A 13,232-nucleotide genomic window follows, 5' to 3' on the forward strand; every position below is an offset into this window, starting at 1 on the left:
CCATGACTAAAGAGTTTAATGCATTGGTTTCTAATGGTACTTGGAGTCTTGTTCCCTATTCCTCTGACATGAATGTGGTTGGGAGCAAGTGGGTCTATAAAATCAAACGGAAGGCAGATGGTATCATTGACAGGTACAAGGTGCATTTGGTAGCACAGGGTTTTACTCAGATTCCTGGGGTTGATTTTACAACTACTTTCAGCCCGGTTGTCAAACCCGTAACCATTCGTACCATTCTCTCTCTTGCTGTAATGTATCGATGGTGTATACATCAGATTGACTTTGATAATGCTTTCTTCAATGGGGTACTTCGTGAGGATATCTACATTAGACAGCCTAAGGGTTTTGAAGATCCTACCAAACCAGCCCAGGTGTGCAAGCTGCACAAAGCTCTTTACAGCTTCTTTAGGCTCTGCGAGCTTGGTATGCCCATCTCACTCATCAGTTGGCACAGATGGGTTTTTGAACATCTATAGCTGACACTTCTCTGTTTGTGTTTTGCTCTAAACATGTTACTCTGTATCTCCTTATCTATGTGGATGATGTCTTATTGATTGGGAACTCCCAAAGTCCTATTCATAACTGCATTCAAGAGCTCTCTCGGCATTTCTCTCTTAAGGATCTGGGCCTTGCTGCTTTCTTTCTTGGGATTTAGCTTCTTTGGCATTCTAATGGGGTTCTTCTTAGTCAACGTCAGTCTATTACTGATCTGCTACATCGTTCTCACGTGGGTGCTGCTAAACCGATTTCCTCTCCTATGGTTGTTCATCCCAAGCTTACTCGTCATGATGACTCCCCTCTTCCTGATCCTACTAATGTTCATTGGGTAGCTGTGAAACGCATCTTGCGTTATCTCAAGGACACCATAATGCATGGTCTATACATCTCTCGGACGTCGTCTGCCTCTCTTACACTTCATGTGTTTTCAGATGCTGACTGAGCAGGCTGTCCGGATGACTGACGATCCACCGGCGGATTTGCTATTTATTTAGGGCCTAATCTTATTGCCTGGAGCTCCCGCAAACAGGCCACAGTAGCACGCTCCAGCACCGAGTTCGATTTTCGTGCTTGTGCTACATCTACTACTGAAGTGTTGTGGATTTCCTCTCTTCTTCGAGATCTTGGCATCACTCTCTCTGAAACACCTACTATTTGGTGTGATAACATCAGTGCCACTTACCTTGCTGCCAACCTTGTGTTTCGTGCTCGGACTCGGCATGTTGAGGTTGATTTTCACTTTCTCTGGGATCTTGTGCTTGCAAAACGGCTTACTGTGTGGTTCATCTCTTCCAAAGATCAGGTTGTTGACACTCTCACCAAGCCCCTTGCCGGTGATCAGTTTCACTTCTTACGGGACAAACTCCATGTTCATGATGAGCATGGAGTTTGAGGGGGCGTCATAGAGTATATCCAGTTGTTACACTCCTGTATATCTAGGACTCCATCCATAGGATAACAATTATCCTTCCTACTGAGATGAGAACTGGTTTTGTGTTATCTCTTGAATGTTATCTAGGAAGATAGAATCCTCTCTTTGTACAGTTCCTCCATTATAAATACAATGCAAGGCCAATGGTCAATTCACTCCGCCCAAATATTTCTTGGTCTTTCTTTACTTTGAGTTAGCTTGTCAAGATTACTCAAGGACAAAGCATCATAGGCTACACCAAACTGTTTAGAAGCATAGGAGCCATTAGATTTCCAAGGTTCGAATGCTGTTTTGAAATAAAGCTTCTGTTTCGTGCAGGATTCTCCTGTCTTCAACTATATAAACATCTTTTCATTAAACCAATTAAGTTTGTACACATTACTCACACATTCAACTACCTGCATTTTGCATCCATTCCATTTGTATTTACTTCACCGCGTATTAGTTCTAAGAAGGAACCAAGTTTATTGAGAAGGTAAAAACGAAAAAGTACTTCTGGATTTATGCAAATACATCAATCTAGAAGCTGCATCTGCATAGCCTATTCACTTCTAACCATGACATAACAAGCAATTTTCTCATTACAACGGATACCAAATGACCGCACAGTAGCTTTAGAGAAAACTGGAGTTTCACCATTGAGTTGCTCCAAATCCTTAGCTGCTCTAGTAAGGCAATCAGTACTCTCACCGACAGAAATGTTAAGAACAAGTTTTTACACCTTAATCTCTTGATCGGATTGAACAGCTTCTTTTTCGATGCCATCTTGCTTACTCTGGCCCTCTCCCCTGCGGGTGGTAGCATATCGTATCATCTGGTGTTGTGCTTTGTCAGATCTGATAAACACAGTTGGTGAGCATCAAGAATAAGAGAGGTGCACCGTTGCTGCAACTCCTCTATTCTCGTCGTAGAAGACGCTGAACAGAGGCCCTATGGCGGAGGAAGATGGAAGGGAAGAGGGGAGAAAGTAACAGATGGAGGCAGTGAGAGGACCGAGAGAAATCAAAAGAAGGGGTTCTTATCACCTATCGCTCTGCTCTTCGTCTCAAAGTTGAGGACTATGAAAAATTCACAAGAAAGGTATTTTAGAAATTTAAAAAAAAAATATTAATCACGTAATATCACATATAAAGGGAGTGCGACAGAAAGTTAAAAGATAGGGAAGATTTTCAACAATTATTGAAAAGATAGAAATACTTTAAAGATAAGAATACTTTAAGATAAATATATAAATAACTCAATTAGCTAAACGATAAGGATAATTTAAAAAATTTACCCTTAATTTTTCGATAAACAAAGCGCTGCATCCCACGGTTCCCGACTAATACGATTATTAACCAATCCGTTTGTCAGGTATTACTAATTTACATTTACAACTCGAGATTGTCAACGTGAACGAAGCTAGCACATGCGCGGCCTGGCCTGCGTATTAAATAGAGAATCAAACAGCAATTATGCATAAGCACACTAGCTACTTGGTACAGTCAAAGCGGCTCATGTCGATGTTTTGAATTCAAATTCTTTACGTGGCAGTGTTTTCATCCCCTACTTTCATGGAGGAACCAAAGTGTGACTTGTCTTCCTGTTTCACCATGAGATAAGAGGTCAATGTCAATCCACCCTGGAGGTCAGAAGGCTCAGGCTTGCCTTCCAAGAAAAACCAAACCCAAAAAAAAAAAAAAAAAAAAAAAAATTCAAAATTTGATCGATTGGAGCGAGTAATAATTCTCAAGATCAGCCCTCAACCATACATGCCAAGGCGGTGAACATTAATTCCTCCTGTCAGAACCCCTTTATATATCAAGGCGGGGAACAGAACCTCTGATCTGGAGGTGTTTTTTCTTTCTTTTTTTTTTGTCCCTGAAAAAGGAGAAACCTGAATACAGTCTGAAAGATAAATATGTTAGACTCCGCTGGTTGTGGTGGTGCTCACATACTGATCTTCCCTTACCCTGCGCAGGGACACATGTTACCGCTACTAGATTTTACGCATCAACTCGCAGCTCGGGGCTTAACCATCACCATACTGGTGACACCCAAGAACGTCCCCATACTAAGCCCTCTTCTTTCTAAATACCCTTCCATCCAAACCCTGGTCTTACCTCTTCCGCCTCATCCCTCTATACCCGCTGGCGTCGAGAACGTCAAGGACCTTCCATTCACCTCCTTCACTGCTCTGTACTGCGCTTTGGGGAAGCTTTACGATCCTATTCTCCACTGGTTCCGGTCTCAACCCTCACCCCCCGTCGCAATCATCTCCGATTTCTTTTTAGGGTGGACCCACCACCTTGCCTGCCAGCTCGGTATCCCTCGCATCGTCTTCTCTCCTTCCTCCGCTGCGGCCATCTCGCTGATGCATTTGCTCTGGCGCGACCTTCCTACGAGAGAAAATCCCAACGATCCTAATTTTCCCATAACGTTCTCAAAAGCTCCGAATTCCCCGACCTATCCCTGGTGGCAGCTCAGTCCTATCTTCCGCAGCTATGTTCAGGGAGAGCCGGAGATGGATTTTATAAGGGATTCTATTCTCGCCAACTTAGCGAGTTGGGGAATAGTTTTCAACTCGTTTAAAGATTTAGATGGCGTGTATCTGATGAACTACGTGAGGGAGGAGTTGGGACCCCACCGCGTTTGGGCGGTGGGGCCCCTGCTCCCTCCTGATGACAATCCATCGATCGAGAGGGGTGGATCCAACTCGGTTGCAGCCGGCGACGTGATGAGTTGGCTGGATAGATTTGAGGATCATACCGTGGTTTACGTGTGCTTTGGGAGTCAAGTCGTGTTGAGTAATGAGCAGATGGAGGCACTGGCCGCTGCGCTGGAGGTAAGCGGGTGTCGGTTCGTGTGGTGTGTGAAGGAGGCCAGCGGCGGCAGCACGGCGTTCACGGGAGGAGCTTCCGGTGTTGTTCCGTCAGGGTTTGAGGAGCGTGTGGGGGGAAGGGGGTTGGTGATTAGGGGGTGGGCGCCACAGGTGTTGATACTGAGGCATCGGGCTGTAGGCGCGTTCTTGACTCACTGCGGGTGGAACTCGGTGCTTGAGGCACTGGTTGCGGGTGTGCCGATGCTTGCGTGGCCCATGGGCGCCGATCAATTTATTAACGCAAGGCTACTGGTGGAGGAAAAGGGGATGGCTGTGAAGCTCTGCGAGGGTAGGCAGGTCACCCCAAATTCTACGGAGTTGGCTAAAGCCATTGCCGAGTCAGTGGGTGCTCATGGGCCCAAGACCAAGAGTGTGAGAGTGAGAGCAATGGAGACTCGTCAGGCAGCGCTACATGCAATCAATCCAGGGGGTACTTCGTTCAAGGATTTGGACCAGTTGGTAAATGATTTAAATGGGTTAAAATTGAGGGCAAAGTGACAATCAAGAAAAAATCGTGATCGTGGGCCGGGCCGGCCATATTTTCAGGGTCTCCATGTGAAACTTTCAGTTTACAACAATGTTGTTCGGTATTTGGAATCGGAAGCTTTTAAATGGTTACCGCTCACACTTATTTATTATGTTTCCTTTCATGTTAAGCTTGTATTTTACACTTTTTTTAGTTTTTTTTTTCACTCATAATAATAAGGGGTTAAATATTTAAATGCCCATTTACTTTTTGGTAAATTATTTATTGGGTAAACACACTTACCTAGGTAAGAGTTTTTTAAGAAAGACTTATTCGGATAAGTGCATTTGTTCATATTCTTTTATTTCTCCATATAAATAAGATAATAACAATCTTAATCATAAATATTTCATTATTAAAAGGGGCATTTTTATCTTATTTAGTATTGACAAATTTTCCTTAAATGAAAAAGTTAATTTAATTATCTAACAGATGAATATATAAATTTCATTGATTCTCATATAAATTTAAAAATTAAATATAGATTTTTTAATCAATTAGAATCAAAGTTACATTGATTAACTTTTTTCCTCTCAAAATCAAAAAAAAAAACCCAAGAAAGTATCTTAATGCTTAATAAAAAGCCCCCAAAAAGCATCTCTATGGTTAGTAAGGGACAAAAGACAAAACACCTATTGAGAGGCTTGTGCTCAAATCAGTCACAGTTTCACAAAAGACAAAAGAAGACAGGGATTGCGGTGTCAGTTTGAAGAGATTCTTGTACATAAGGAAGGAGAAGCCCTATTAGAATCTCTACCATCACACCCTTTGTTTATTTTAGGAGGTGATTTGACAAAAGAAAACATCGGTTGGGTTGTCGATTTGAACACACTTTTGTAAACAGAAACGCTTCGGGATATGGGTAGTTTCACTGAGTGAGAGAGTTAGAGACAAAGTTTTATTAAAATAATCTCACAAAACTATGCAGGTGCCCAAACAATGATGCAGCGCTTTTTTTCATTAAAATAATCTTACAAGAATTCTCTTCTGTTAGGTCGGGTTTTGGGCTTTTTATTAGGGCCGGGCTTGGGCCTAACAAAATCTTGTTTATGAAGAGTAAAAATCCGGCCCGGTCGGCCCATGAACCTGTCTAATGATAGGTATTAGTTGACATATTTTAAAAGTTCAGATGCTAAATTATGGCATTTTAAAGTTTAGAGACCAAAATAACACTATGCCCAAAGTATAAGATACTAATTGGGAATTTTTCCCATATTTTACTCTTTAATCGTTGATAAAGAAATCGAAAGAGCTAAATTAGTCTTTTTCTTATACACATTTCTTAGGGTAATTTATTGATTATTTTTTTTTTCTTTGTTTTGTTTCTCTAGGATTTGTGATTCTGGACTAATGTAGATGTGCTGTTTTTAGGCTGAAGGTAGTATGAACGCTGAAGCTTTGAAGAGGTTCGTTGAAAGAGAAGGAAAAATGTGTGGTGTTGAAGGTGGGAGAAGGAATGCTCATTGTATGGTCGTAATAGGGAGGCGTTGATGGAGTTGGACAACAAAGCTAATGAAAGGGCCAAGGAGGCTGAAATAAACGTCCTTGAAATGGAGGATTAATTGAGGAGAGTTGCAACGGAGTTACAATTATACAAACAAAATTAAATACGTTCTCCCGAGCTGATTGGAGAAAATCTTTAGAGGTTGAGGATACACTAGATTAATTCTAGTTTCTAGATACTAGCTAGAGAGATGGCAAGTGATTTTTAATCCGTAAGATCGACCACAGAAAAGATTATAAGTTATGTAACAACATTACATAACGTTACATGCGAATAGATTGTAATGGTAATATTAACAAGATAAGATGATATCCCCAAATTAAATGGTACAGCCAAAATGGGCATTTTCCTACCTACAAGTTTTGACCATTTTGACCAAATAAGATACTCTGTTGCAAGTAGTGCCACAACTTACTCTGATGACGATGATGTTAGGAATGGCAACATGACGGGTGGGGGGGACCATATTTTCCGAATTTGAAACAAACTCCCCTTCCTGATCCTATGTTACGCCTTTGCTTCATGAATATATCTCACAGTTGATAAAAGAATCATGCATAAATCAATCCTGCTTCTGTGACCATGCGTTGATCAAGAAACATTTTGATACATATCAAAGATGCCTGGGTAACAGATAGTAGAGTAGGAGCACAATACTTCCCATCTTTCACAGAAGTAACTAATTTCATTAAAACAAGGGTTACTAAAGGCATGTCAATTTACAGTTTTTCTACTATTTCCTTCCTACCCTACCCTATATGATGGATGTTTGGCTTCAAAAATTGGATCAAAAGGGAGGGCCTTCTCTCTTCCTAATTCCTTTAATTTTGGGGGAGGGGGGACAAAATTGTACTTAAACCTAAGCTACCAGCTATGGTTTCAAAGGCACATTGTTGTTGATTGGCGGCTTTCGACGAGGGCTTGCTCTGTAATCCTTATGCAGCAAATTCACCATCTCGTTAGTGGCCTCAAGAAGTTGTTGGTTTTCACTCTTCTCAAACGGATTATGGAATTCTAGAATGCCTAATAATCTTCTAGACCTTGATGAACATTTCAAGCTGTCACAAGTTGAAATAGCATCAGAGCCTTGGGGCCTCATGAATTGGCTGCAGGTAGCAGAGTATGGGAGCTTAATTGGTCCACTCCCTTGAATTTCCTTGCTGTCAGAATTCAATGCCTTTGGCTTTGGCTTTGGCATGCTTCTGTCATTCTGGAAATTTGAGATGAGAAAGCCATCCAGTGTCAGTTTGTGGGACAATGAACAATGGAACAATATAATATATATATATATATACGAAAAACTGTCTCAAATCCTTTAGAGAGAGAGAGAGAGGACCTTATCACTCATCTTCCTTGGCAGCAGTGTTCCAATGGACTTCTTTGAATAAACATTCTCATCTCCTCCTGCATCCAACCAAATCAAATATTCAAATTGAAACTCCTCCTCCCCCCCAAAACTTAATTATATCATACAACTCGATCGGTTGGATGAGTGTCTAAACAACCCCTCAGGCTACAAAATCAAAACTCAGTCATCTTATTTATGTCCAACGCAATTTTCGAAACAAAAGGAGATGGTATCCATTAAATTTAAAACATATATAGGAACTTTGGGCCACTTGGTATAATAAATTCTTTAAACATCAAAGTCTTATTACGTAAATACAACTATACAAGTATGAAGATGTTTTCCACTTGTTTTTCCCTAGAACATAGGTAGATACAAATTAAAGAAAGAAAGGCAAAACTGGAGCTACTTTAATTTGATGCGCTTCACTGCTATATGTTTCTCAGTTATTCTTAGGTGGGTGGGATTTGGGGAAACGATAATCAGCACTAAAAGCTATAAAATCAACTACTTTGACGTTGACACTTAGGAGACTTCTATCCTTCAATTTACATTCTACATTCAACAACTCTCCCTCCCCTTCATAGTCATCAAATTTTCCATGAGAACAGGCTGCACCTGAAATCTTTGGACTCTTTCCCTCTGAAGATTCCTTTCCCATCATCAGGACACTACCGGCTGCAACTTTTCTTCCTCCAAGCCTATTGCTTCTTGCGTTAGTCTCAGCAGGCACCCCATCAAAAAGTTCCTGTTAATATGTTTGATTTAGGGGGCAAAAACACTCTTAATGGGTAACAAAATGGTATAAGAAAACAACAATATTAATGGAATAAAAATTAAGCTACCCTGTCAACAGACACTTTACTCAATTCACTCTCTGCAAGCCCGTTTGCACCGACGACCACCTCTGTCCTCATAGCTACAAATTAAGGAAAGGCCAAGAGTTAGTCGCACCTTGATCATGTACAGAAATTAAAACTCAGTTTTCTACTGAAATCAATTAAGAAAGTCGTATGTATACCTACCTTGGTGGTTTTGTGCAACAGAGACCCTTTGGGCAAGAACAGTGAGGAGAAGCCCTACTACTGAGCGTGTAAACATTGTAAGCGCCATCCTTCTCTTCCTTGGTATGTTTGTTTAATTTCTTGTCAACAACAAAAGAGAAGAAAGAAGGAAGACAGAAGCTGGCTTTATAGAGAGGCCAAAGTCCAATCCCAAGTCAAAGCTAGCTAGGGTTGGAATATCTCTTTTATCTATCTTTTTCTTTCAAATAAAAAATAAAAAAGTTTCTCACTTTCTCCTGTCTACATATGTAGAAAACAACAGCGTTCAAAGCTTGAAAAGTTGAACGTGGTTTTCTGGGTTGGCTTCAGAGTTTGAGAAGGGAGGCGTAAGATAGCGTGGAATGGAAGATACGGGTGTTTTGCGCTTGTCTGCTGCCATGCATGCAGGAGGAGAGTGATTTACCACTCATTAAAACCTAGGGTTTCTATATTGGTGATTGAAGACTCTAGTCCCCAAATTTGGCGTTTTGTATAATTAGTATCATGAGCTGCGGAAAGCAAGTTTCAAGAGCAATGCCAGAACACAACTTTGTCTCCGGCACACATTCATATGGTAGTGCAGGCTACCTAACTCAGCTAATCTTAGCTTAACTTGTTCTAAGTAAGTATGAAGCTAAAATAACGATTTCGAACCAAGTCTAACTCATAAGGGGTTGTTTGAATTAACTCGGCTTCTTCCTTGACTACATTAAGTGCCTCTGTTCTCTGTTTAAAAGGGAATAATAAAAAAAGAACACAAGTTAAATTATGGTTTCAGTACATTGTTGAGATTAACATCACATCACATTAGCTTCTAATATCTAGAGAAGTCGAAAATTATATTGAGCTCAACTATGGACTCATTTCTTAATTTATATGGCATATTTAACTTGATTAGTAAATGAGGTTTCTCATTGAATGTTGATTAGAAAATATGGTCAAGTGTCGTCTTTTCTCAGTTTAGATGCAAGGGAGACTGAGTCAGAGATTCGACATACAGCTCAAATATGACAACAAAATAAAGAATGTGAAAAAACCAGCTACTCATCATCCCTTGGATACTCTTCAAACATGGTTCACAACTGCAGAATCTTTTTATTTTAAAATGAGTAAACAAGAGAGCTCAACACTCCACCCCCTCCCCCTTTCAAGAGACTGGTCCTCTTTCTAAGGACATCAAAGGTATATATAGGTGAACACCCATCATGTCCTTTCAAGCTTCTCACTAAAATATCTTGCAATATTTGTCATTTGTCTTTGGTAGTTTTATCAAGTCCTGATCAATCTCTCTTTGTTCTTTAATCCTTTTGGTAATAATCAGTCAACCTCTTGAAACACTGCTTGCATTTTCGACATTGAAAAGAACTCAAACAAATTTGCAGGTATTGTTTGGATAGAGTATATATATGAGATAGCTCCCCAAAAGAGTATAGGAGATAATCAACCTCTTTAATCTTTCCCTCACATTTCTATTTCTCTTTTATTTTCTAAACCAAACACAGCTTTATTGACTAAAGTGGAAAGATAAGCTCCCACTTAATCGAAAAAAGGAGCCTAGGTATTGTTTGGAAAGAGTATAGGAGAAAGCTCCCCAAAAGCATGAGTTCAGAAATATCCTACTTCCCAGTTCCCATCCCGAAGAACAAATTAACTTAGTAGATTAATGAGCCTATTATTTTATTGGTAATTTATAGCCGGTGAGTAGTCCCCAAGAAGGCATGAGCATCAAATTAAGAGTTGGAAGGAACATGGGCAAGTGGTTACTGCATAGAATTGCTAACCCATCATCATTAACAATAAATACACAGTAAAGAAAGGCTATATTTATGGGCGTGCCTTCCTGTGAAAAACATTAATTTCTATCTGAATAGAAAATTGTGCCATGTGGCAAGCAAAAGTAGGCAGCTAGTCACATGCATCATGTGCCACATGTTTTGCCACGTGTTACAACGTGTTATGTGGAGATTTGATCCACGTCTTGGAATGAGCAAACCACCGATTGTTGCCGTGTATTACGTGTCACAAACTGGTTGTAACATGTTGCCTCCACCCTGTAATGTTAAAGAGATCTATTCTCGGAACTCGGAATAGAGAGACAGTCCTGCAAATATTGGATTCGATTCCAATTGGATAAATCCTAAATCCAAATTAGTATTCAAATTTTCAAATGGGAAAAGAGCTAGATAGGATCATAGAACTTAAATATTATTTGTCATTAAAAAATTAAATCAACGATGATCAGAAAAAAAATATATTATTAATGAAAAGAGCTAGAAATGAATTTATTATTGTAAATTGTGAACTAAATAATTTTTAAAAGTAATTTATAAGAGATTCTGAACGCATGACTCTTGACTAAACAAAACATTCAAACCAACTTTACTGACATTAGTATATTAATTTTATGTATCAATGTATGTAAATGAGATCCTATCAGATAATACAAAGGTGCATATCTCTATTTCATCCGATCATAAAACAGATTAATTAAATCTGAGCACCTTAATTGAATCGAATTAGAATTGGAAGACAGTCAAACGGATAATAGAGATCTGGACTCACACATTGCATTTCACAGGTTCATGTAACGTTTTCTTATTGGGCCGGGTTGTTCAATTGGTGGAACATGGCTTTGTGCTTCGGTGATTTGGATGGCTTTGGTGGGTGGCGTTCCCAAAACCCAAGATATATAGCAAACAATAGGAGGATGGGGTTGAATATAGCTAGCTTGAGCTTGATCAGTTTGGAGTTTGGACTAGTGTAGATTAATCCATGTGACTAATGGAAAGCTTCCTTCCTTAATTGTGTATGGCTGACTGGCCTGCCACTCTAACCCCATCTCGACTTTAGGGCCGGGTTGGGCCAGGCCAGACATAGAGAATCCTTTGTGTACCTGCTCGGTCAACTTGGCATTTTCTAGGCTCTGATTGAATTGCAGGTTAAGTTGGATTTACTGGTTATTATTTATCCCAACATTATATACATAGCTTAAGGGTTACAGAGTTTTACAGGTCACATTGGATCAAGTTGCAGGCTCAGAAAGCAAAGGCAGCGCTTTGGGGTTCTTGTGAGAGCCAGTAAATCCGAAGGCCGTTCTTGGACCAAAATCTCACGCCTCTATCTCTCAGTTTTTAATTGAATTTGAATTTGATCCATTTTTTATTGGATCAAAGATGGATCCATCCACCCCCTAGTCATTGTACCTGTCTTCATTTACGAAATTGCATATAAATGCCTAAACAGGCTTTTTAAAAGTCATAAGGAGATTGCCACGTGGAATGTTCCTAAGTTGTTTATTAGACTTCCTATACCACTAAGACATGTTTGGAGGTGCTTTTTGTCCTAAACAGGCTTTTTAAAAGTCATTTTTTGAAATGGGCTTCTTTCGAAAAAGCACGTTTTTAGCATTTGACTGGCCATTATTTATTTATTTATTTATTATTTGTTCAAAGTGCTTATTGCAAACATGAGAAGCTAAATGGATATTTTTTCTACATTTTCAATTGGGCTTTTCTGATGAAAATGACCATTATTTCAAGCTTTTTCACTGAACAAGTACCAAAAAAATAAGGTTTTTTTCACTGAATGATCTTCTCGCTAGCTTTTGAATTCTCCAACGTAAATTTATAGCACAAAAAACCCCATAAGAGAAAGGCTCCTAGACATGGCCAAAATTATACAAATGGCTTTGTTTACCCAATGACCCTATTTAGACAGTGAGATGTTATAAGACCAGCGTGCTTTAGACTCCGGTGCCATTTGATAAGTTTCTTTAGAAAGATTTTTCAGCAGCTTACATGTATAAATAAAAGACGTATTGAGCTTTTATAGTCTTTTCTTTAAAAATAAGGAAAATTTTCTGATTAGTACGCTATATTTTTGGTCTAGTGCCATTTTGGTCTCTAAATTTTAAAGCGCGACAATCTAATACTTCAACTTTTAAAATGTGCCAATTTAGTACCTATCATTAGCAGTTCTTCAATTATCTATATCACATGATGAAATGTAAAACTTTCAAAATGTCAAAACTACCCTTAAAAAAGATTGTTCATCGGCCTCTACCTTGAGACTGAAATAGTGCTCCATGACCTAAATCAGATCTTGAAGAGTGTCTGCTTGAGAGAGAGAGAGATGAAGAGTGCTTGTGACCAATCAGTTTCCGCAAGCCCACCTCTTGTTGCCCAATCATCTACATTCCATAGGCTGTCGTACACCCTCATGGGTTGCTTGTTGGGGAAGCAATGCCAAAGATAGAACTGTTGAGGAAGAAGATGATGAACAGTGTTTTAATTTTGAGAAGGCATTTGGATGGTTGATAAAGAAAATTAGATGACACTCGAAGGGCATTTGTGTCTTTTCACGTGCCACTTAATAGCTGGTTAACAACAAGTACTAGGTTGGCATGTTTTGAAAATTAGAATACTGAATTGTGTCACGTTTTAAAGTTCAGGGACCAAAGTGGCACTAGGCCCAAAGTACAAGGTACTAATCCAGAATTTTCCCTAAAAATACAGGCCGTTTA

General features: G+C 39.5%; 1 protein-coding gene and 1 pseudogene across 2 annotated transcripts; one reads left to right on the forward strand and one right to left on the reverse strand.

The window, feature by feature from the left end:
- The first annotated feature begins 1,877 nt into the window (after positions 1 to 1,877).
- Positions 1,878 to 5,016, forward strand: LOC104600197 (UDP-glycosyltransferase 89B2 pseudogene; annotated as a pseudogene). Its single transcript, XR_016084686.1, has one exon. The product of XR_016084686.1 is annotated as a UDP-glycosyltransferase 89B2 pseudogene (transcript).
- Positions 5,017 to 6,860: 1,844 nt separating this feature from the next.
- Positions 6,861 to 10,047, reverse strand: LOC104600208 (uncharacterized). The gene is made up of 5 exons (XM_010263044.2): positions 8,693 to 10,047; positions 8,513 to 8,586; positions 8,286 to 8,415; positions 7,656 to 7,723; positions 6,861 to 7,529 (listed from the first exon to the last, which is right to left on the reverse strand). Exons 1-5 carry the CDS (start codon positions 8,778 to 8,780, stop codon positions 7,191 to 7,193), a joined length of 699 nt encoding a protein of 232 aa, XP_010261346.1. The 5' UTR covers positions 8,781 to 10,047; the 3' UTR covers positions 6,861 to 7,190.
- Positions 10,048 to 13,232: the final 3,185 nt, after the last annotated feature.

The sequence above is a fragment of the Nelumbo nucifera genome, chromosome 3, assembly GCF_055504915.1.
Source record: "Nelumbo nucifera cultivar China Antique chromosome 3, China Antique-T2T, whole genome shotgun sequence".
In the NCBI taxonomy this organism is placed as follows: Eukaryota; Viridiplantae; Streptophyta; class Magnoliopsida; order Proteales; family Nelumbonaceae; genus Nelumbo; species Nelumbo nucifera.

Coding starts and splice junctions, on each gene's coding strand:
- LOC104600208 (XM_010263044.2), bottom strand. CDS start 8,780: ATGGCGCTTACAATGTTTACACGCTCAGTAGTAGGGCTTCTCCTCACT. Junction 8,416..8,512: donor GTAAAGTGTCTGTTGACAGG/GTAGCTTAATTT, acceptor ACATATTAACAG/GAACTTTTTGATGGGGTGCC. Junction 7,530..7,655: donor CAAGGAAGATGAGTGATAAG/GTCCTCTCTCTC, acceptor TCAAATTTCCAG/AATGACAGAAGCATGCCAAA.